General features: G+C 39.8%; 1 protein-coding gene across 6 annotated transcripts in view; it reads right to left on the bottom strand.

Annotated features, from left to right (window-relative positions):
- Positions 1 to 24,571, bottom strand: part of Tex10 (testis expressed 10) — a 46,151-nt gene extending 21,580 nt beyond the window's left edge. The window contains 10 exon segments of one of the 6 annotated variants that reach the window (NM_001106653.1): positions 1,612 to 1,789; positions 3,316 to 3,491; positions 3,978 to 4,113; positions 4,498 to 4,736; positions 7,362 to 7,474; positions 12,137 to 12,380; positions 12,759 to 13,471; positions 14,393 to 14,581; positions 17,658 to 18,087; positions 24,471 to 24,571. In NM_001106653.1, the coding sequence (NP_001100123.1) occupies positions 1,612 to 1,789; positions 3,316 to 3,491; positions 3,978 to 4,113; positions 4,498 to 4,736; positions 7,362 to 7,474; positions 12,137 to 12,380; positions 12,759 to 13,471; positions 14,393 to 14,572 (1,979 nt within the window). In that variant the 5' untranslated portion in view covers positions 14,573 to 14,581; positions 17,658 to 18,087; positions 24,471 to 24,571. 6 annotated transcript variants of the gene reach the window in all.
- Between the last annotated feature and the right edge of the window lie 1,273 nt (positions 24,572 to 25,844).

Here is a 25,844-nt window from a genome sequence, read left to right on the forward strand (position 1 = left end):
CACGCACCTCTAATCCCAGTGCTTGGAGGCAGAGGCAGGTGGATCTCTAAGTTAGAGTCCACCTTGGTCTACAGAATTCCAGGGCAGCTAGGGCTACAGAGAAATCCTGCCTGTCAGGAGGTGGGGGAGATGCTCAATCAATGATTCTAACAAGTGATAGAGGATATTTTCAACACTAGCAATGCCGTATTTTTTTTAAAGCCAGGGGTGGGAGTGCATGTACACTTTAAATCCCAGTGCTTGAAGGCAGAGGCAAAAGGTTTCAGTGAGTTTAAGGCCAGCCCGGTATACAGCGAGTAGAGAGAGACCCTGTTTCAAAACACAAAACAAAACAAAACAAACAAAACAAACAAACAAAAAAGCAAAGCAAAAAAACAAAACAAAAACCTTTGAGAGGAAAAAAATGGCAAAGTCACTATGGAAGGCAAGGTATTAATTACGGTTCCTCAGAACACTAAGCATCTGAGCTGAAGAGGTTCTCTTAGTAAAGAGCACTCGCCTAGTGTGTGCATAAATAGAGACAGTACTACATGATCTGCCCATTCCATATCTATGTTACACAGCAAAAATTTTGAAAGCAAAGTCTCAAAGAGATACTTGTGCACAAATGTGCAAAGTCTTACTCACAGTGGCCAAATGGCAGAAACAATGCATGTGCCCATTGACAAACTGAAAAATAAATGTAGTATATACATCTGCTGATGGACTATCACAAATAATATCCAAAAAATGAAAAAATCCTCATACATGTTACAATATGATGAACTTTGAGGACAAAATAAAATAAGCCACACAAAACAGTAGAACTGATCTCATCAGTATGAGGCATCTAGAACAGCCCCAAATAATAAAGGCATAAAAGACATTACCTAAAAAATTGGTAAGGGGAGGAAACATCTTGAATCCCCCAGAACAAACGAATGTTAAATGGGCATGGTGACCCACCTGTAATTCTGGCAGAGGCAATCTAGTTCTGGATTTGACTAAGGCCCTGCCTCAATAAATACGGTGAAAGAACAATGGAAGTTGATTCTCAACACCATTCTCAAGACCCCACATGCAACTGGACTTCCCTCCAATGAAAACGCCCCCCCCCCCCCCACACACACACACAACATTCATGCATTCTTACCCAAAAGATCTAAACTTACTAAAAAAGGTCCATATCACAACACATTATCACTTGAGGTTTTAAGTACAGGATTTTTACCTACAAGCTGCTAACCACTTAACTATAACCTCTATTCCAAACCATGGACAAATATTACAAAGCAAGAAACTTGCATCAGTCTTAGTATCAACAAACTGTCTTCAGACAATAATAGTACTAGCAAAGTTCTCACAGCCACAATAAAAGTAAATGGAGGTGTCCACAGTATGTTACTATAAAAGGCGCTTACCTTTAGTCCTAACATTCTTAAGGCAGAGGCAAGAGGATCTGTTAGTTCAAAGCTAGTGTGATTTACATTATAAGTTCCAGGACAGCCAGGACTATGCAGAGAAACTCTGATCTCAAAAAAATAGAAAACAAAAAAGCATTCTGTATTTTTGTCCCTAAGTAAAGAGGGGAGACAGATAATACACTTAAAATATAGCTCATTTCAGTGATACCTCATGTACAGTATCCCAATAAGCGTGCCAGCCAAACTTGAACCGAGTCTTCCCATAATGCAGCACCGACTTAACTGAGAAAGCAAATCAGCAGGCAGAGTGGGCAGAAAATACAAAAGCTGCACCAGACGCTGCTGAGACTCTGCAGGAAGAACTACCACAGCGCCTTCTTGAGGATCTAGTGGGGTAGGTAAATATGAAAGTCAACCATAAAAGATACACAAACCAGATTTAATTATTAAAGCAGCTTGATTACTGATCCAGTGAATTAAATGTTGACAAATTATGTTTAACTCCAATTTTAACAATTTACATACAATAGTTTTCACCAGGCATGGTTTACTAAACTATTGGGCATAATCATTTATTTAAGTCTTCTCATACTATCAATTTTATAACATCCAAAGGTTCATAGAAATTTTTTGAAAAATAATCTGATGGGGATAAAAAAAGATTAAAAACAAAGCACAATAGTAAATACAAGCATTTTCACTAAAAATAATTACATGTATCTAATTTAACACAACATGTTTGCTCCATGTGTGTACACATCTACACAGCCGTGCTCAGTATTTCGAAGCACAGCCCATAAACCATGGAAATGTTCACAAGTGGCATGTTAATACAATGGAACACCACTCAGCAATAGTAAAGAATAAGTACTAATACTTGTAGTAACATTTATAAACCCTCACACTACTGTGCTAAGAGGAAGAAGCCAGACACGAAGACCTTAGATTATAATCCTCATTTTAAAAGTGTCCAAAGGGTCTGGAGAGAACGCTCAGAGGTGAAGAGCTTATGCCTGCTCTTCCAGAAGACCAGATCGAGTAGTTCCAGGGAGATCTGATGCTTCTGGCTTCCAAAAGCACCTGTATTCACAGGCATAAACCCAACATAGACACATAATTAAAAATAACTTTAAAAAGTCCTTTTAAAAATCCAGAATAGGCAAATCTATAGACAAAAAAATATAACTGTCAGGAGCTTAAGTAAAGAAGGATTAAGAGATGGGATGACTAATGAAAACAGGGTCTTTTGGGAGCGAAGAGAATGTTCTAGAATTATGTAGTAGTAATGAAACCACCTTAGAAACCTATTTAGGAATTACTGAATTACACGCTATAAAATCATAAAACTTACAATATGTGATACACATCTTAATAAATATGTTACATATACTTTATAAATATATGTGCCAATAAGCTTTTATCAATATTTTTCAAAATACTAAATAGTAAGTCAGTTCTAGAGATGAATAGAGTATTAGTACAGGAGTCATCTAAGACATGATTAAATAACACAAGAACTATCTTGCCATCAAAGCATCAGAAGGATTTTCAAAGTACTTTATTAGTTAAATTTTTGAAATTTTAATGTTAACTCAAGAAGCAAAATGTTAACTTGGGCATAAAATGTACTCAAGGCAGAGAGACAGGGAGATCTCAAGTATAAGGGACTTAAACTACATTGTGAGACTCTGTCCCAAACAAACACACCCTCTAAGCAACAACAACACTATTAGGGAGAATATACAAGGTAAAAACTATTCTAATACACTTAAATTTACTGTTTAGTATTTCGAATAACTTAACCTAATGAGAATCAAAAGAAAGGCAAATCTTAAAAACTCCCAACTCCCCTTTAACATCCCTTTTCCTTGCTGGACTAGATCAAGGCTGACCTCCAGCAGTCAGTGCTCACCATAAATTCGGAGAGCAGCAGCTTGTAAGTTTTTCAGTAAGTCCTTATTTGCTTGTGATGCAGCAGTATGAATAATATCAATCAGCTGTGTGGACAGCTCAGGGTTTCGGGAGCCAAGGTAAGAGAGCTGCAATGGTAAGCCGGCCAGCCAACGGGACAGCACTCTGCTTCGGTATCTTAGAAGGCCAAGGAAAAACAAGATAAAATGTTAATACATAAACATGAGAAGGTTAACTTAAACCAAACCAATCTTTTTTCTATTTAAAAGTAGTGATACACAAATAACACATTTATTTCAGCATTTGAAAGTAAGATGCTAGTGTCCCTTTTGTAGCAGTTCTGCTCAATAAATTAAGAAACTACTTAATTTTTAAATGAAAATGGACACCAGTTAGATCTGTGTGAGCTGGTTAGCATGTGTTTGCTACTATACAATATAAGAAACAAACAGATGCATTTGTATGTTGCTTCCCTACAAAATTACTTCAGCCTTGCATTAGTCTGTTCAGATATGGGTATAGTTTCCAGGATGAAGAGTTTTTGATAAAATTTTGTATTACTTCTTGAATACGACGAATAAGACTTTCTCTAAAGACTTAATCACATTGAAATACACAGGCTACCAAATAACAAAAAATTAAGGGTAAATATGAAATCTTTACCTCAATCTGTAAGATCTCAGTTCTTCTTTCTGATAGATCTTACTGAAAAATTTGATTAACAAAGTCCTAACTGGAAGAAGCAGGCCCCTCTGTTGATAGAGTGCATAAACTGCCTTAATGAGATTCTCTGTAGCATCTGAGGACAGAAAGAAACCAACTCTGCATGTGAACAGACACTCCTTCCACATACACAGCATTTCTACTTCATTCCTGGGGCAAAGCTGTCTTAGACACAAGTGATGATGATTATCACATTAGCAACAGGTGATACAAAAGTCAAAGCAACCACTTCAAAACCAACCCAATTTCAAGCTAGATAGTAGAGGTATAAACACATCCAAGAAGGTAGACATCTTTACCAGTTTGCTTCAGAATGGGACCACTCCAAGAGAGTAGTCAGACAGCTCTGTAATGCTTAGGACAGCTGCCTTGTAACAGCTTGAATGTAACCAGCACAACTACAGAGGGACGGCAAACGCCATTTATGCCAGACCTAGAGCTCCTCTCCTGCACCACGTACCTCTGTTTGGTTGCATCTGGATTAGCCTCCACGAGACTCCAAGCAATCTGTTTAGCTGTTTACTGTTCAGTCTAGCACCACCTTTAAGGGTCTCTGTCACAAATTTCCTTATTGTTTCTATCCAACTGGAATCATTCTGTAAAGTTGAGGCATTTGCCAGCGAGACCATGATATCAGACAGCGTTAAGTTCAGTAAAAGATGATCTACATTATTGGAGAGAACTGTGCAATGCTTGATGCTAAAAACAAAACAAACACACATAGAGATCTATAAACCACACCTGCTTTCAGCACTTAAAACAGTCCTATCAATAAAGGGGTTTTTTCTTATAGAATTTATAATTTCCAAGCTGACAGAGCACTGGGCAACTTTAGGCCATAGTTCTGTACATGGGTCTGTAAAAGGACCTAAATTAGAGCACCTATGGCACTGGTCATTACTGCACTAGTGTTCCACGGAGGGCAAATGGCCATACCTACCTAATATGACATTAGAATCTTAAGACTTTCTACAGGACTTGTTAAGACTGAAAAATCCTGGGGTTGGGGATTTAGCTCAGTGGTAGAGCGCTTGCCTAGGAAGCACAAGGCCCTGGGTTCGGTCCCCAGCTCCGAAAAAAAGAACCAAAAAAAAAAAAAAAAAAAAAAAGACTGAAAAATCCTAACTCACTTCAAGATTTTTTTAAAGCAAGTATTTGTATTTGGTCAGACATTAAAGTAGTATCTACACTTACTTTATTTCAAACTAACCAGGTTTTAAAGAAACCACAAATTTCTTGACATAATTTGCTCATGCATAAAATAAAGGAAGTGGCATTATGCCTTTAATCCCAATACTTGGGATATCTTTTTGGGTTCAAGAACAGCACAGTCTATATAGTGTTCTGGGCCAACCAGGGCTGCACCGTATGTATGACCGTGTCTCAAAAATAAATACTAAAATTGTAAAAACATGAGCTGGTCCCAAGAGCATGAGAGAGGGAAAGCTGACCCTGGCCTTCACAACTGCGGCATCGGGTAAGCTAGACAGGAAAGTACTGGAGAGCTCACGCTCACGGCATGGGAAAGAAAGCAGTCAGGCTAACCAACTCAGCTACCACCCACCTTAACCTCTACCTCATTTATGAAGCTGCCAGTGTGCAGATCCAAAGCTGCCGGATCTCTCTGACACAGGGCAACAACAGGATATCTGAAAGAAGTCCTGGTGAGGTTCTAGTACTGATGGTGCAGCAGAAGTCAAAGGCCTCAAACAAACCAATGACTCAATGCAATGAACATTTGCAAGTGAAGATGTGTGGACAAAGGTATACTGTGGGACACACTGTGACATACTACGGCTTCCATGACAAGATTTTTTTTTTATTTTGAGAGATGGGAAGTTGCAGTGGGGAGGGCAGATACAAAGGGATGGGGAGATGGGTGGGATTAGGGTACATGATGCCAAATTCAAGAGTCAATAAGTTTTGAAAATGTAAAAGACATTGATCCAAGTAGGGAATGATCTAATTTTATAATCCGTGTATTAAAATCATTTCATTTGTTTCCACCGAGTAAAACACATTCCTTTCAAATGTGGACATGGAGGACCAAGTGCATCAGGTGTCTCTCCTTGAAGGTGCTTCAATTTGTTTCATTTTCTTTTGTTAAATTCGTTTACGTTGTTCATGTGTGTAGGCACACAGGTGTCATACTTAAAGAGGTTAGAGGACTGCTTGTAAGGGTTTAATTTCTCCTTCTACAATTTGTGTCTTGGGGATCTGGGATCTAACTCAGGTGTTTACCCACTGACCGAGCCGCCGTTATGGCCATTACACCCCTCTCCTTGAGGCAAGATCTTTCACTGGACCTCAAAACTCATGGAATCAGCTCCTAACTGGACCCTGACATATTTGCTTAAGACTTAAGTAAAAGCCTCAGGAAAGCAAAGAATGTGCTTTAAAATACCTTTTCTCTACTACAATAATCTGTTCACATACAATAAGCCAAGTATTTAGTGGATTCATAAGAAATTTAATCAATGACTAATTAATTCTTTTTTTTTTTTTTTGGTTCTTTTTTTCGGAGCTGGGGACCGAACCCAGGGCCTTGCGCTTCCTAGGTAAGCGCTCTATCACTGAGCTAAATCCCCAGCCCCATGACTGATTAATTCTAAGCAAAGACCTTGACCTCTGCTCAAGGCCTCAGTGCTTCTCCAATCTGTCCCGTCCTTTGATACATTCAAGAATGTTCTGACAGATATTAAGTTCCCTTTCGAGTGCTTGCTCATTAGAGGCAATTATAATTTTACTATTCCAGCTTGTACTAGCTTGTCAAGTTTTATTAGACAACTGATTCTCACATCTGGTGTCATCTGAAGTAGAGACTTAAATATTTTCTAGTCTTAATTACTTTTAACTCCATCTCCTACTACCCTTTCTGATTTCCTCCAATTCTCTCTATTCTTTCAAGATAATACTAGTTTCATCATCAGTTTCCTGGTATTCGTGTGAGAACAAAAAGATGAACTTTGATAAGCTACCTGCCTCAGCAATTGTTATCCAATTCCCATCTATTCAGACTTACAGAAACAAAACAAAATGCTAGTCCTGAAGGCCAAAAGTGATTTGTTCAAGACTGGCCTTTCTTTCTTTCTATAAGAATTTAGGGGGCTGGGGATTTAGCTCAGTGGTAGAGCGCTTACCTAGGAAGCGCAAGGCCCTGGGTTCGGTCCCCAGCTCCGAAAAAAAGAACCAAAAAAAAAAAAAAAAAAAAAAAAAAAAGAATTTAGATACAAATGCCTCAATGTCAGTAAAGTTGCAGGTTAAAGCAATTATCTAATAATTGTAGAATACAAAGAATTCTAAAGTGGAAAACAACTACAATACCTTTTATTTGTCTCTTTCTTCCGTTGCTTGGTCATTTCTTTTAAGGCATATGGAAAATGAGTCATAAAATGATGTTTGAAATCAGAAAGGTAATTTTTTCGAAGCCATGACTCCTGTTGAAATAAAACTGAGATTAGAAAACACACAAGACAAGATGTAAAGTAACTAATAAATCAAGCAGAACTTTAATTTAATGCCCCATTGTTAAGACTACTGCTAATGCCATCATACATAAATAAATGTTAAGATCAGAGTAATAAACTATTAGACCATCCAATTTTATTCCCATGTCATTATGGCACTTGGTTTTTCCTGTATTACATTTAATCAGCTGTTTAAGACAAAGAGTAAATGAGATTTGAGAAAAATTCTGCATTGCTCATTCATTAAGTTACATTTTTAAATATCTTATCTTCAGAATACTTCCTGACAGCCTGAACTCTATGCTCCTCCCCATGTTTTCATGTATGCTTTTAACATTCTACTACACTGTTATCTTTACTCCTAGAACTGACATTCTAGTTTTCCATCAATGCCACCAAAAGGCATGCATCATGAACAAGCACCTTATCAATAATGCTTACTTACACCTTTGTTTCCCAAGTTCAGAACAGCACTGTAATTTTCAAGATTTCTGCAATAGAACTATTCTGTATGCACGCCCTCTAATACAGCAGTCATCTAGCACACCGAGCTATCAAGTACTTAAAATTATAGCTAGTGTTTGCTCCCAAGTTCCAAGGGCAGAAAAGTGGCCAGTATATCTGAGGAATTATGTGTGTTGTATATTATGTGCATGCTTATATAGGGGTCATAGGTCAATCTCAAGTGTTGTTCTTCAAGAGCTATTCATCTTGGTTTTTATGAAACGGTCTCTCACTGGCCTGGAGCTCAAATAACAGGCTAGGATAGCAAAGGAACCCCAGGAATCCACCTGTCCCTCCCGTCCCAGTAATGGGGATTCTAAGTGCATTGTCACAATGCCCAGCATTAACATGAAAGTTGACATCAAACTCAAAATCACTGTGCCTGGGCAGCAAGCACTTTAACCACTGAGCTCTTTGCTCCTCGTCCAGCTCTAGAACTATGTTTAGACCCGTTTTTACTACATAACTCAGGCTAGTCTGGAACTTAAAATCATCTTGCTTTCATCTCTTGAATGCTGGGTGATGGCCAATTTTTAAGTCAACTTGACACAGCTGGAGTCATCTAAGAAGGAACCTCAATTTTAAAAACTGCCTCCATAAGGTCAGGCTATAGGCAATCCTGTAGGACATTTTCTTAATTGATTCAGGAGGGCCCAGGCTACCCCTGAGCAGGTGATCCAGGGTTCTGTAACAAAGCAGGCTGAGCAGCCTGTAAGCAGTACTCCTCCAGGGCCTCTGCATCAGTTCTTGCCTTCAGGTTCCTGTCCAATTTGAGTTCCTGTCCTGAATTCCTCCAATGAACAATGAGTTGGAATTGAAAGCAAAATAAACTCTTTTCTCCCTGAGTCACTTTAATGATAGGGTTTCATCACAACAACAGATACCTAAGACTGGGGCTACAGGTACATCCCACCATATCTCGCTTGAATTTTAAATTATAACGAACTTAATCAGATCCTCTTTGAGTACATTGATGAAAAAGAAAACATGCCTTTAATTTATTTCAACTTCTAATTTTCATTTAGTAACAGTAATGAAACTGAAAAAAATAGAAGTAAACATTAAAATATAAATCTAAGCTACAAAACATTATAGTGATCATAATACTGCTCTTGACACTATCGATACAAGACCTAAAAGAAAAATGTGTTAAATTATATTCTCATTTGCAATCTTAAAACTAGGTATAAAGACATATACACGAGAAAGGAACAACCCCAATAAGATCTTCAATCACTACACTATGATATAAAGTACCTTGAGATTTCTTTTTGGAGCAAAAACCAAAGTTTCAAATTATTTTTAAAAACATCTGAACACAAATTAAATTTCTTAATTGTGCTGTAAACACTGGTAAACCAAATGTATGAAAAGGCTCCAGCAGTCCTAAGTAATCAGCATGTCTAAGACTACATTTGATCCAGATGTCAATTCATCAATAGAAAAACCTACAGTTATAAAAATTAAAAAAAAAAATTAAATTGGCCTATGTCTGTGATTTATGCTCAGAGGTCAGAGATGTCATTTCCTTCTTCCTAAAGGTTCAACCAGTCTACAGGTCACCAACACTCTATTATTCTATTACTGAAGGTAAGTGAGAGGAGCAGTGGGGATGGTAAAGTACAACATTAAAATACCTTTTAATGTCATGCAGACAAAATGTTTTACTTCTTTGTAAGATAAGAGCTCTTTCTTGCAAGTTATTACAGTTTAGCAAGATGTTTTTAAGTATTTGGAGGCTAAGAATAGCTCAGCAGTACAGCTAAGGCTCTGGGTTTCATCTTTAATACCCCAAATATATGTGTGACTATGCATATGTATTTCAATAAATATTATTTACATTATTTCAATACATTATTTCAATAAATCGACAAGTCCTTCACATAGGATCTCTGCTTTAATTACATGTATGTGCAGGTGTCTGTGTGTTAATCTATAAACATGAGTGCAGGTGCCCATGAGGTCTAAGGCACGAAATTTCCTAGAGCTATAGACTTACAGGCATCTGGAGTAGAGCTGTAGCCCACCCAACATAGGAAAAGGGAAGCAAATCAATGGCCCCAGCACTATGTACTCAAAGGGCAAGAGACGGTTCAGTGGCTGGGAACCTGAATTTAGTTCCTGGCATCCAAATAAGAGCTCACAACACAGGAAATCTAAAGCCCTCTCCTAGCCTCTGCAGGAGTCAGGCACAAGGTGCACTCACATCCTTATCGGCAAGCACATATATAGAAAATAAAAATAAACATTAAAGAGGAAGAAGACACAGTAAACCCTGTGGCCCTATTTATAAAGTTATATACATTATCTCAACTTAGTATTCTGGTCTTCAACAGTCTACAGTCTTGAAACTTTAAGTATCCCATGTAAATGAATGCTACTAGACAGCCCTATAATGATAAAAGTTACAAAGCATACTATTCTAAAAATTCATTAAATTTCAAGTGGAAACTCGTACAATTAGAGAATCTGCAGATTCTGTATTTTGTGTCTCCTCTTCTAAACGCAAATACCACAAAAACATTAAAAGTGGAGAAAGAAAAAAAAACTAGTCCCAAGGCGATATTAAGTATCATAATTCCTATTTTTCTTCATCTTTCAGATGAAAACACTGACTGGTGAGTTCCATCCTACTAAACCCATTTTAAGTAGAAAATATCTTAAATTAAAATGCATTTTAATAGACCAATTAACCAAATACCAGAATTTCTCCTAGGCTACTCTTACATTACTAGCCTGTGGTTGAACAACAGTGTCTGATATGTCTTATAATCAAGTAGTAATACCTCATAGAATGCATCCAATGGCATACTAAAAGTAAAAGACAGATCATTGTACAAGTAAAGTTTTAACATCATTTTCTAAATCAGAAAATTTTCAAGGCACATAATTTTTAATGTAGAATTGGGGTAGATCCACTAAAATTACAAATGTAAATTTTTTCTAAGCTGCATACATTACTGTCAGCCTATACCACAAACTACCATGAGGACCAAGCTTTGCTTTCCTAGTATAACAACTGTACTCCTAATTAAGGATAGTTTGTTGCTAATATGTACAATGACTTACTTAATAGGACAAGTTCAAAAGTATAATCGATAAAATGCTATCCTAGTTGTAAAAGCAATTTAAAAACATTCCTGCAGATAGTGATGAACCAGCAATAAGAGAACAAGCCCTTAAAACACTCCTTAGTACAAACTGCAAATTCATAATGCTTTTCAAAATCTTTAGTCTCATCTTACACAGCATAATGGCGCATCCTAACTTATGGCTCAAAATAAAGACTAAAACAGAAACAAAAGACATGCTTTCTCACTGCTGCACGTGTATAGGCAACTTTAAAGACGCGTATGAATTCGGCCAAAACTCCTTCCAAGGGGTTTTCTGTAGAGCAGAAGCCTCATGCTTTAAAGCAGTGGTCCCATCGCTGTCCTTTGAGTGCTAGCATGGTTACTTAGCAAACAATCTCACAGCTTTGCCCCACCTTACCTGAACTACAGACATGCAGCATATTCCATCACCATAACTGACTTCAGTACAATCTTCAACTGCTACATGTGACATCACGACAATAAAAAGAGCCACTTAATAAGCAACTTGTCAATCCCATGAGAGATCTTCAGAATGTTCTTAATCAATTCACCACAAGCAACACTGGCTTTGTTTCTTTGTTCAGAGATGGAGTATCACTATGTAGCGCCAGCTGACCTGGACTTTACCATGTAGACCAGGCTCATCTTGAACTCAGAGATCTCCTGTCTCTGTCTCCCAAGTGCTGAGATTATAAGCGTATGCCACAACATCTGGCCTATAAGTAACTCATTTTAATATTACTGTGGATCACTTCTATTAAAACCAAATATGAATAACCAAAGTGTTATACATTTCACTGAAAAAATTATATCCTACTAATAACCTCACAAAACAACTTTGCTAAATATTTCACTGAAAATATATTAAAATTCATTTAATAACCCCCACAAACTACTTTAACTTGTACTTTTATGCAAAAAAGTTTACCATTAAACTGTGGGCAGTGTTTGGAGAACACACACTCAACCTCCTAATCTCAATAATGATAAAAGGCATTACTAATAAAATAATAAAGAATCCACTAGTTCTCACCAATGTATGGGTTTCATCCTGCTGCTTTGAGAGTTTCCACAACAGCGAAATGACATTTAGAACTTGCTGCATAACCTGTAGAGGTTCTCGCTCTACCCCACTTCCAACAGAAGCAGCTAGTTGTGGGGGTAAAGCTTCAATCCAGCATTCAATTAACAATGGAATTATTATCTCAATGAATCCTTTTAGATTCTCAGGGGATGACGGGTCTTCATCCACAGTGCCTAGTGTTCCCACTAAGTACCTAACAGGGAAAGGTAAGAATAAAAATAGTAATTACAAAATGTGCTGTTCCCTGCTTGACTTAAATATAAAATATAGTAAAATGAAGCACCATGAACTATCAATTATATTTATCAAAACTGGTAAGAAAAACAAAACACTAAAACGGCAAAGTAAACAGAAATTTAAGTTTTACTTCTATTTAGTTTAGGCTTTTGCTACAAATGAAAACACTTTCAAATGACTCTTTCCATTGGGAGTCATCTAATCAACTCACCATTAATAACTACATGAAAATTATGAAAGACAAGTATTATATGTTTCCACCATTAGCCATTAATGGTCAGTAGTTAAAATTCAATATAGGAAAACTGAGTGTGGACATAACTGAAATCCTTACCGTAGCCTGAACTGTGAACTGACATTTGGCTGTGAACCCCCATTTTCATAAACCTGGATCTGTTGCTGGTCGTTGGCATGATCCTTCCAGTTGATAAAAATGGAGTTGCTAGTGGCATGGGGAGTTTCTTTTTGTTCCTGAAGTCCTTCACTTTCTCTCAACCTACTGGATCCATCTGCCAAGGCCTGAAGGAATTTACTGAGTCTTGCTAAGACTTTCAGCCTCCATTGCTGAGAAGTGACTCTCCGATTAGGATTTACAGAAAGTATCCAGGACTGGGGTCTGTCTCTATTTACAAGTCCTTTGGACAGCTGCTGATGAGAAATGAGTTCTACAAAGTTCTTAAGCAATATACTGCTACGGCCAGTAATGAGAGCTGGGTAATGTTCCAGCAGAACGTCCAAAACTTTTAAAGAGTCCTCCTGAATTCCTTCAGTAATGTGAGTCATGGCACTAGAGAGATGGGCACTTACCAAAGGAAAAAATGGAGAAATTTGTTCAGTTCGTATTTTGGGGGCCAGGAATTGAAGAAGTTGAACTGCTGCTAACCGTACATTAGCATCTCTATCTGTAAACACAGCAGTCACTTCACTTAATATGTTTGAGAGGTGTGCATCAATTATACATGGGTATTGAGACAAAAGGTCTTTAAGTCCGAGAAGAGCACTTTGTTTAACACCACCATTATAGTGATGCATCTGTGACAGCAAATCCTGTAGCACAAATACAGAGTTTAGGGATGAACATTACTAGGAATCACAGTCAAGCAAACATTTTAACTACAACTATAGGCTGAATGCCTCGTGCAAAGTATAAGTACTTTCCAAATGTTAGTTAACTTTATTAAGACCAGAAACACTTTGGTATTTAAAATATTTTATCCTAATAGAAACATAATAATTCTTTCTTTAGTTATTTTTTTACATTAAACTACATACAGGTTTTGGCACACTATGATTTAAAGTGGCATTAATCAACATTTACTGCAGACCTACTAGGTTCCAAACATTGTAAGTGAATTTATCCTTTCCAGACCTAATAAGATCTTTCTACACACTTCTACACAGTGTGTTTTATTCAGAGGAAGCTATCTGGTAATTTTATTCACCCAAGATATATCTCATAATACATATATAGATATTCCAAAAATCGTATAAAATACGAACGAAATACATCACTATTCTTGTCCCAAGCTCTTTACAAAAGTGCCCCAAGCACTTCACTACAGACCAGTAATGAGCTATGTGCTACAATTAGTTCAAAACCAACTACCCACACAAGATCTTATCTCAATCAACTAGAAGAACAGAAAAACTATCCATCAAGAACTTGAAAAAAAAAATGCAAAAACTACTTCCAGATGGCATAGAGTATCCCCACCCCCAAAAGTTTACTATGGAGCAATCAGTATAGATTTAGTTTAGTAAAATGTTTTGAAGTAGGATAGACAATTTCAAGATCAGATATTGACAATATACGAAACCCAAACATTTGTCTAACAATACACCATATGACCCTAAGGCAAATCATTTACTTTATAATATTAAACAGCTTTTCACACACACAAAAAAATAACATTCTACATGGTGTGAAAGAAAAAATGTCATACTATCAAAAACGAGGTTTACAGTTACCTTTATGTTAAGCTTTCTGTTGTTGGTCGGCAGTGTTCTGTCCTCTTTAAGTTGTTCAGGCAAATGTATAGCCTTTGTCTTAAAGTTTGTAGCTGTAGCATTTTCTAACTTGGGCTTCTTTTTACCAACTTTTAGTTTTACTTTCTGAAAATCATCTTGGCGTTTCCTCTTTTTGGTCATTCTTGAATGCTGTCAGAAAGAATGGAAACAAGTAAAGCAAAGATATGTGATAAAAGAATAAAAACATGGTTTCCCAATACTTCTATTCTACACCTCAAACATCACCATGAATCATGACCATCAATAATGATGCCAAAGAATCAGAATGGACAATAGACAAAACCATTAAAACATGCACAAATTAGTTTGGTTAAGAAATGCTGAAAACGGGTTGGGGATTTAGCTCAGTGGTTAGAGCACTGGCCTAGGAAGCGCAAGGCCCTGGGTTCGGTCCCCAGCTCCCGAAGGAAAAAAAAAAAGAAATGCTGAAAACAAGTCATTAACAAAAAAGGGAAGAATCTTGTTAAAGAACCTTTCTTTGCAAGGTTTTCTGAGCCATACAAAATTGTCAACGTGCTACACAAAAACCTGAAATGTTTATTTAGTTTTGTTTGTTTGTTTTTTGCTGGAACACACCACAGGCACGTTTCTGTTAGAAGCACATAGTACCCAGATTTAACAAAGTCTGAAAAATTTGCTATTACTTAATGCAGGAGGTAATTAGGAAGTTTCATGAATCAAAGTTAGATGCTACAAACCAATCAAACAAGTCAAGTCAAATCAAAACAACAGAACAGGTAGGATCCAGGTAGGCAGGAAGGAGGAATGAGTATCTTATGAGCAAGAAAGCCAGTTAAAGATCAGAGTAAGAATAAGCCTGGTAAGGATAGAAATAAAGGTACAAGCATTTTGAACATTAGGCAAAATTATAGTCATAGATAAAAAACAGTATCCTCCCTCTGCCCAACCCCCTGAAATGTAAACAACAAGATAATAGGAAATGTGATTTAAGAGAAAGAAAAAGACTAGCCAGGCCACTAAGTAAACAACTCAGGCATAACAAGATCACCTTGTACCTTTCTCCATGCTCTCCGATACAGTCTTTCAACTTCCATTCCAATTCTCTGGTTTATCATTCCTTTGAACTGCATGCTTCCTACCCACTGCAAAGTCACTAGCTTCAAAAACTCCTTATTTCTACCCTAGACTTCTCAGCTTCCTCACTGATAAATGCTTTTGTCTCTACACCGTCTCCTCTTTGACCACCGATCATGGTCATTAAGACAGCTTTCTAAACACAGATGTGACAAGGAGAGGGAGTGTTCCTGACTCTTACTCTATAAATGGCACGCTTCTTAACTATGGCATGGCAGGCACTAATGTGGCTCTCACACACCTCTCTGGATCTTCCCTGTAAGCAAACTTCAAATAATAAAAATTTTAAAAAAAGTGGCTACTTTCACCTGGAACCAATTCAGCTTTCTTGAAGCTTCTTTCACATGCTTCAAAAATAATAAATCTTGACTTCCACTGCACACCCAGTTGTGCACTTATGGTCTAACACAATTACCTCAGATCATAAAGTCACAACGGAGATTTAAAAAAAATAAATAAGTTTACAGTGCTAACAGAATGAATGAATAAATGAATTCTGAATCCATGACAGTATATCCAAATTAACAATGTGGATTTATTACCTTAGAACTCCTTAAGTAGAAGTGGCCTACACAAGAGGTTAAGAGCTGACTTTAAAGGGAGCACAGGGCATGTGCCTGTGTCAGTATTAGTCAGAGGCAGGAAGATTGCTTAAACACAGACACTTGGGGAACCTGGTCAAGACAGCAAAAAGAGACCTCCATTTAAAAAACAAACACAAAAACTATTTCTATAATCAGTACCATTCTTATCCAAGCATATTTTCTACCGTGCTTACGCTATAAGCTAATGTACAGTTTCTATCAAACAGATAAACAAATGTCCTGTCCATGCTCACCAAACTCAGAGCTGCAAGCTGACAGCTAAAATACATGTTTCAAGCGTAAGCATGTGTTAGCCTAAGGACCAACACATACCCAAACATTCAAGCCTCACAAACCCAGAAGGCCCCGTTCATCTGGCCACTTTTAATACATAACTGGTTTTCACCTATTAAGCAAGCATACTCTGTAAGTTTTTCTTACAATTTTATCAGTAGTGTTCCCAGAGATTAAAAAAAAAAAAAAAGTAAACGGTTCACAGCACAGAAAAATTGACCCTGTGACATCTCACATCATCCTCTGGGCACTCTTCCACATGTGATGCGTCTCTAGCAATCTTCATCAGATCTCTTTCTGAATCAAGTTGTGACATATCACTTCAAGTACACTCTAGTAAATCTGCTAGGAAAATTATGAGGGCTAATAGTTCTTTGAAATCTCGACAAATATTTACAGAAACATACCGGCAATATTCTTCTACTAGGAACGTTTAAATTTCTATTAGATGCTGCTACTATTTCCATTTAAAGACTTTCATAACACTGGAAATCAAACAACTCTACTAGACTAGACCATTTTCACAGTAGTAGACAGTAAATGGAAGCTATCTCCAGCTTCGGGGCCTGAGCTCTCACAGGACTTGATCACCTTTTTAGTGAGCTCCAACCGCATGAAAACCCAAAGACACACACATACATATATTCCTGCTACAAGTCAGTCTTAATGCTAACCTAGGCGGATGAAAACTGCAACTTAGACAAACTCCCAAGTAGTTTGCCCTGAGGCCAGCCCATTACCTTTCCTCATTTCCAACTATTCCCGCTCTCCAAAAGAAAGAAACCAAGGAGAAAGCAAGCAGGCAGCAGTTGGCCTATGCTGATTCCTCACCAACCTTTTTGCGTCTCCAAAGCTCCCCAAATTCGAGGGGCCAGAATGCGAGGGTCCTCCGACATGGTCGGGGAGAGGAGGGCAGCGATTAGATCTGCCCACCGTCTTTGAGCTTGCACACCAAAAATGGAAACCCCGTTCCTGTTTCTTTTTTTTCAAAGGAAACCATGGTTCCTATACCTCAGTGGACGTCGAGGGGAGTCTCTAGCCCGAACCCCATACGTCGGCCTAACACTTGCCAAGCCCCGAATGGGAGCGCGGTCCCTTCGAGGCGTTTCGGAAGCCCCTCGGCCCGCTCTCACGCTCCCAAGCTGCCCAACCCGCCTCAGCACGTCCCGCCACCTGGGCCTCGCGTGTCCGCGCCTCAGAAGGGCCGGACAGGACAGACAGACGCCGCTCACCTGAGAACCCGGACGGACCCGGGACACGGAGACCAGGTGGAAAGCGAGCGAACGCCAAGTCCTGCAAGACCACGCCGTGTACCGCCCGCCGCAGGCTTTTCGCTCGCTCCCTGAGCGTGTTTTCAAATCGCCTCGTCCTCACGCGGCCGCGTCTCCTTCCGCCGCCCGGAAGTAGGGCCCCTCCCTCGCAGCGCTCACGTGACCGCAGGCCGCAGCCGCGCGCAGCCGGAGGGCGGGTCCAGATTGACACGCCACGCCCCCTCTAAGAGGGGCTGCGCCGGAAGCTGGGGGGCGGCGGGGAAGGAGGGTCTAGAGTCCAGCCAGCCAAGTCGGGTTTTCCAGCATCCATGGATTGGAGGATGTTGGCTGGTTACAGCTGCCTGAAAGACAGAGTCTTCTCCCCAAGGACCACAGTTCTTTAGACCAGGAGCTACAGCCAGAGAAAAGTATAAACTGAGCTTAATTGACGAAGGAAAAAGTTTCCGACAGCAAAAATAGCATTTCTGGGAAGGGTAACCTGGACTAAAGCCGAGTAGACAAACACTAAGAGGTTACAACTATATACCTCGCGGCAGAGTCCTGGAAACCTTAGGACAGGGTTTTCCCTGATCCTGCATTTTCAACATATAATTAACTGCTACTACTCAAAGTAAGTAGATTTACAGAATTTGAGACATTAAAATGCCTACGAAGATGTGAAGAAGTCTTGAAAACAAAACCATCCAAAGATTGACTTAGTCACATATAAGGAAAAGCATACAGATACAGAGTGTCGGCCTCGATTCAAATTTATCTTTACAGCTTCCTACATATAAGAACTAGAAAAGCCTCATACCTTATATTGAGCTTCAATCTACTAAGTAGGGATAAAGCAATCATATCTAAATTAAGGAGACCCAAGTACCAGAATTAAGACCACACCTACTCTGTGATAATGAATAAATAAATCCAAAAAGCCCACCACACAGATAACACCCCCCCAACTCCTGCCTTGGTAGTTAATGACCTTTTATGTAAAACTATAAAACCAGAAAAAAAATTTAATTATTAAAACATTTTTAAAAATTATTACTGCCACCTAGATATGACCCCTGAACTCCAAATTGCTCCCAGCTTGTTCAGAACCTCTCCTTTCAGCTTTGAAATGTATATCTATCTCAGAGTCAACAAGGACCAAAAAAAGATAACTCTGGACATCCATTCTGAAATATTTTCCTACAACCTCTTCACCCTAAATAGCAATTCCATCCTGCCAGTTACCCAAACCAAACCTTGAGCGCTGGCATCTTTCTAGGACCCATCACGTGACCTCTAACCCATTAGGAGAACCTGCTGACTCTGACTTCCTCTATCAATCACCATCTCCCCGGCTACCTTCAAGGTCCACATCACCTTCCAGGTCCACATCACTTCCTGATAAGAGCCAAGAGCCGGGAACGCGTTTCTCTCCGTCTTTGGCTGTGTAACCCTGTACAATCTAATGTTTGCAGAGCAACTCTCAGAATATTTTTTAAATATATGGCAAAGCGTGTCACTGCCACGCTTACAACTCTCCAGTGGCTCCCTGTGTCATCGACACCCCAAATCTAGAGTGTTTCTGATGGCCTCAAGTCCTACCACATCGGGGCAGTCCTTAGTCTCTGAGCACAGCTTTGCTGTGTTCTCTTTTCTCTCTGTCCCTGTGACCCTCACTTCTATCCTCTCCTTCAATACATGAGACATGTCCCCCCTTGCCTTTCGAGTTAGAACTTCGCTTTATATTCCTATCCTCCTGAAATACACAACACGGCAAGCCCACTGGACAAATTTGCTCAAGCATCTTCTCGGGTGCACCTATCCTGGTCGCCTGAGTTAAAAATCGTAACACATTGTCCTACATCTAGAAATTTCCCTCCCCTGCTCAACGTTTTTCTTTCTTAGGTGTACCACCTTCTAATGTGATTTACGTCCTGCTTACTACCTGTCCTCCTCACTCACCACTAAAATGAATGTTTCATGTTGCACATCTGTTCGGTTCATTCTGTATCCCGAGTACCTAAAACAGTGCGTGGAGCATAGTAGGCCCTCAGGCACGAGGCACCTGCTCTTTGGTAATGCTCGGCAATAGTTCTTCTGTGTCCTATTTCTCTGTAGAACAGAGGTTATAGACTCAGAAAATGGCAGGCCTGGTGGCTTCATGTGTAGCTGATATAAATATTAGTGAGGTGGGGGGAAAAAATCGGTCACTTTTGAACAATGGCCAAGGTTTACGCTGAAGGAATGCAGAGCTTCCCATCTCCAAGCAAAACTAAACCCCCAGATATGCTCATAAGAAATCTAGTCTGGGGGTTGGGGATTTAGCAAGCGCAAGGCCCTGGGTTCGGTCCTCAGCTCCGGAAAAAAAAAAAAAAAAAAAAAAAAAAAAAAAAAAAAAAGAAATCTAGTCTGTAGATATGGGTAGTGTTCCTTGAATTTGAGGTTGGTCCCCAGCTAGTCACACTGTTGAGAGGTGATTTGCGCTAACTCCGTTGATGATTTAATTAGCTTATAATTGGTAAGTTCAGGCTGAATAAGCAATGAGAAGTAGTTCTGGTTGGGGGCGGGGAGTAGGGGTGGGGAGTTCCTGGACCTTGGAATAGGCCTTCAAAGGATATAACTTGTCCCTCATCTTTCTTCCTCTCTTTCTGCTTCCTGGCTACTTCGAAGCGAGCCCCTCTTTTCCACATACCACAGGCCCAAAGCAGCAAAGTGAGTTGGCCATGGGGTGAAACCCATGAAACCATGAAACAGAGTAAACTTTCCCTCCTTTAAATTGTTTATCTCAGGTGTTTTTGTCACAACCATAAGAAGTGACTAACACAATTAGTCAAACAGGTACACTGCCCCCGAGTTTTAAAACTGTGCGTGCCAGCAGAACAGTTATGAACAGGTTGCTAGTTTATTGTCTTCACTTTAAAGCATGAAGACTTTGAGCCCAAAGACTTAGAGATCTTTGATGCATAAAAAGTTCTTAGCGAGATCCTTCACCTAGGCTAGAAAAGCACTGTTTACAGTGAACAGGGTTTCTAGACTGTATAGAGGAGTCCATTCCTAAAAGTCTTCTAGTTGGCCACACAAGTGTCCATTTCCTTTGGTTCTTACAAAGCCAGTTGGTTAAAATAATAGAAACACATTGGCCCTCGGTTCTGGAGACTGGAGATGCTAGAAATCAAGACCTCAACAGTGTTGATTCCTCTGGAGACTAAGAGGGGAAATCTGTCCTGTTCCACTCCTTGCTCCTGGAAGCCTTAGATACTCATCACAGGCCCTATTCTCTGCATTGTGCAGAGCATCAACCCCATGGGCATGCCTGCACTCAAGCTAAACAATTAAAAGGCAGGAAAAAGCACAACATGTAGCACCAGAGAGTACTCAAGCACCACAGAGGCAGAAACAATGGCTGAGAAAAGATGTTTATTGGGTAAGAGGAAACTTACACTTGCAGGAGACACAGAGGAAAAGGACCCGCTGCAAAGTAGAAATCCAGTCTCGTCTTGAGGCCTGGGGGTCCTCCCAAGTGTTTAGAGCTGGTCAGTTTGAAGAAAGCTAGGATGGTTGATTGGCCCAGAACTGTCTTGTGACATGTCCTCAGCAGGCCTGTCAACCATCAGGGGGCTTATTGTGGGGGAGGGGGAGCCAGAAACCTACGAAGCCTTTGTTTTAAGCTGCCAGGCTCAAGTCAGGAGGGTGAGGGACAAGTTGGCCCTCTTGGAAATCCAACACCTTTCTTACTTCCCCACCCATAACTCCTCTGCCAGTCTGCCTAACAGGGAGTCTGCCTAAAGTTGGATCCCAGCTGTTTACTGGCTACTCCTAGTCTCTCATAAAGACACCACCAATCACATTGGATGGACCATGCTCTAATGACCTCACCCTAACTTGATCATCCCTATGAAGACCTCATTTTCAAATCAACACAACTAAGGAAACTGGAAGTTAAAATGTCAAAACACCCTCCAGGGAGACACAATTCCGTCTGTACGGATGTTGAGATCTGTAACCCTACATCGCTATAGTATATGAACAACATTTTTCCCTTTTTATCTGTGCTCAGAAGTGTGACAAAATCCTAGCTTAAGCCATTACTCTTTGAAGAGTTTGAGAGACATTAAGCTAGTGCCCCTCAGTTTCAAAGACAATGTCTGGGCTACATAGGGAGAACCCTACTGAACGAAAATACAAACAGAAACAAACAAGGATTAAAAGTGTCAAATACATGGAAGAAAGGACAATAGGGCCACCACCAGTGAACAACCACAGGAAGCATCGGCTTCCACAGAGCAAAGGCAACAGATGAGCAGAGAAGGGGATGATAGATGTGAGTGTTTAAAGATAGAGTCCACTGGGCTGGACACAAGACCTCCAGAGACACAGACATGTTGGGTCCCACATGGCTACTGTCACTGAGGTGGCTTAGGGACACTACTCTAAAAGAGGCAGAAAACCTGTGAACTGCAGTCAAAGGCAGCGTCAGGATAGAGTAGCCACCTAGTAGCCACTGACTATGCCCGTGTGATGGTGGCTGTCGAGGAACAAGCAGAAAAAAAGCAATTCCCTTCTCTCTTCTTCCTTTGTTCTCCCACTTCAGGCTCCCATGGGCAGACACCAGCAGGGAGCCAAATAGCAAAGGAGAAATTAATGTGGTTTGTGGATTCCCAGACCCAGCTTCTCAAAGCAGAATACAGACAGGTAGCTTTGAAGCTGGGGACATAAGCTTAATGATCAGCACTTCAACGCCATAAAAATTTAAACAATGGTATAAAATGACAAATGCACCAGGGAAAAATTATACAACTCCCATGTAATTTAAGAGGTTAGAGATTTTTTTTTTTTGGAAGACAGAAAGCCTCAAACACATTAAAGAAAAAGCAGAGAGAGACTAGTCTTCAGAGAGTGAAATATGATGAAAGGTGATATAGAGTAGTACCTGGGACCCTCCAAGGGCAGTGGCAATGACCAGTTCTCTGTCCAAGTCTGGTTTACAGATGGGCATACATTTTTCAAGGTTCATAAGCCTTCTTTCTTAGGCTCTCTGTGACTCATGATTTTAAAAATCAAATATTATGACCTTATGATACAAGCAGCTGTTTCACCACTTTCATTAAAACATTTGCTTTGTTTACACATATTTACACTTGACTTTATGCCAATATTTATATATATGTGTATATATATATATGCATACGCAATTCCAAATTGCTCGTGATGACTATATGGCTTAGGTATTATACAATAATAAGTGGGCTATTGGTAGGAACAGTTAAGTAACTTAAGCACGCCACACAGTTAACTGATGACATCACTGGGGTCTGAAGGCTTGTCACGACGCTGTTAATTCTCTCTTACTTCAGATGCCACTTATGATTCAGTCAACTGTGCTGGCTAGAGCACATGTTTACTTGAACTCTAAACAATTTTGACACAACCTCAGACTCATGACCTATAGAACTGCAAGATAACAAATGGTTATTATCCTAAGACTCTGTGTCCACAGGAGCTTGTCAGACAATGAAATAAGAGATATTTTTGCTCTCTTCCAAACTGGGCACCAGCCACTGCCAAAGAACTTTCCAGGAAGAATGCTATAGTAGCCCCCCAAATCTGTAGTAACATGCAATGCCACATTGTGCTGCAAGGCCAGCCTTGGCTACATAGGAGGTTGTAATCTGGGCTACATTATGAGATTCTGTCTCAAAACAAACAAACACTAAACCAAACAAACAAATAAAAATTCAAGAGGGGGAAAAAAAGAGAAAAGGGGAAAAATAAATATTATTTTAGAAAGAATCTTTGGATGTCTAGTCAGGAAGTCACTCAAGCAACTCAAGCTAAAAAGCAACATTGTAACAAAGTGAGAGGACACCGCATGGTGCACCACACACAAACAGCGAACTTGGTCATCCCCAGGGGAAAAGGGATCAGAAAGTATTTCTGGGAAAGGTTTCCCTTGTGGCTTAAAGCACCAGCAGAGTGAGAATAAACATAAAAATAGATAATGTCAACAAATTAGCTAAAATCAAATGCTCCACTTCCCCTCCACTCTGCATATGCACGGCTCATTTGGTAAAGCCCTCTAAGTATCTAGTGAGACAGAAGCCATCTAATACAAAATTGTTCTTAAATATCTGGAAAAGCCCTAATGTTAGGAAACGGGGATGGTGACATGGAGTGGTGCTTTGTCTGGAGGAAGCAATCACGGGTTACTTAGGATATGAACAGGTCGTCATCCCCAGTGGTCAAAGCTTGTGGAAATATTCATAAATAAAGAGGATCACTTTGGTGACACAGGCAAGACTATGCGAGTGATGGATGACCACAGACGGACCTGTTATCCCAAGTACTCGGGAAGGTGAGGGAGGAAAGTGACAAGGTTAAGACCAGTTTAAGCAACTTGAGAAGACCCTGCTTCATATTTATCTTGAAAGGGGTCTGGGAATGTTAGCTCAGGGGGAGAATGTCTGCCTTGCATGTGCAGGGCCCTGGGTGTGATTTACAGTGTAGAAAAACAATGGACTGAGAGCACTTTCCTTGTTGCACGCTGGCTTCCTCATTCTCACGTGGCAGGAATTGTACCTAAACCCAGCTCCCAACAGGCTGTGGCTGAGTCCACGAACAGGAGGCATCTACTCTGAGTCTTGTTAAAATTAAAGCCCGACAGCTTTTCCTAAACCTTGAGGGCTACTCTCACCATCACTAGTCAAAATGGGTCTCATTGTCGGAGAGCAATCCTGGCGCAAGCACTGCTCTTCTCAGAAAGTCAAAGAATGGAGGAACCATGAACCTCCTTCTACTTACCCATGAGCTCCGGGTGACGATGGCAGGTGTCTGTTGGGAGTGCCTTGAGTCACATCTGAGGGCAGTTTAGACAGTTCAGGTAACACATATTTTTACAGCATGTGCCTCTCTGCTCACATTTTAAAGAAAGAGTTAGTGTTTCTTTGCATTTCATTTAATTAGTCACATCTATAGAGGTATATGGTGGACAGATGTCAAGACTTCAACGGGGACAGCCTGCGGTAATTTCAGACAATGCTCATAGAAAGTTAGCACTTTGTTGAGAGATAAGTTTGCAAATCAAAACACACAATAGAAATCAATGTCATACTGCTGGGGACAGCTTACCATGACAGAGACTGCCCACAGCAGGACTAGATGAAGACATCTCAGAAGCCCACGGTAGCTCTTTGTAAACCAGGATGGTGTCTGGGACCTGAGAAGCAGGAGACACATCCCTCCAGTCGACCCGCCATTAGAAATAAGGGATTGCCTGCAGCAGGCCTGGATGGAGACATCTCAGTAGCTGTTCCCATTTCTCCTAACCTTAGCTCCAGACAATGACTGTATAGATTTCATTTGTGCATGACTGCTTTTCAGGAGGCCTTGCTGTGCATAATTATTTTACTATATCTGACTCTTCCTACTCCCTTCTCCTTCTGCTCTGGTGAATTCTGTGAAACTAGATGTTCCTTGATATAATGATTCTTATACAATCAAAAATTGAGGCCTAGGGGCACAGCACAGCACAGTCCTAATGGCCCAGGTGCATGCTGTGTGTTCTCATCTTGGAAACAATGCAGTATCTGCACAATGGTAGTTTCGGATTAATGTTTTACTTGCAAGGAAAGTTTGAAGAAATTATGAAAATGAAACAGAGCCAATATTGGGACTCCAAGAAAGGAAGAAGTTATTGAAGTTATGAAATAAGTTTTACGCGGCATTTTAGAGTGGATTCTGGATAAGGAAGTATAGAATGCATAAAATTGTATACTAGTAAAACTAAGTCAATATACTGGGACCCTTAAGAGGGTCATTGTGTGCAATGTGCAGAAGCAGGAAGCTGTCGGAACTGCTGGGTTACGGGTTAACTTGACTCTTTCTGGACACTGCCTAGCAGCTTTGCCCATGTCCTTTATGATTATAGCTTCACAGGAAAATGCAAGTAGCTGACCTCGGAGCTCTGAACACTGAAGTATAATACGTCAAAAAGTTAAACTTTAAATAATGATAAGTTTGCAATTATTATTATTATGGCCACAGGCCTTGGAATAGGGGAAGCTTGGAACTTTGGAGAACAATCGTAATTCTTAATTCTTTGTGAGATGTTGTCATTCTTTTGAATTTGATTTGGCAACAATTACGCAATGCCTTTTTTTTCTACCTGCTTTTGGA

This window comes from Rattus norvegicus, chromosome 5 (assembly GCF_021556685.1).
Source record: "Rattus norvegicus strain SHRSP/BbbUtx chromosome 5, alternate assembly SHRSP_T2T, whole genome shotgun sequence".
Lineage (NCBI taxonomy): Eukaryota > Metazoa > Chordata > Mammalia > Rodentia > Muridae > Rattus > Rattus norvegicus.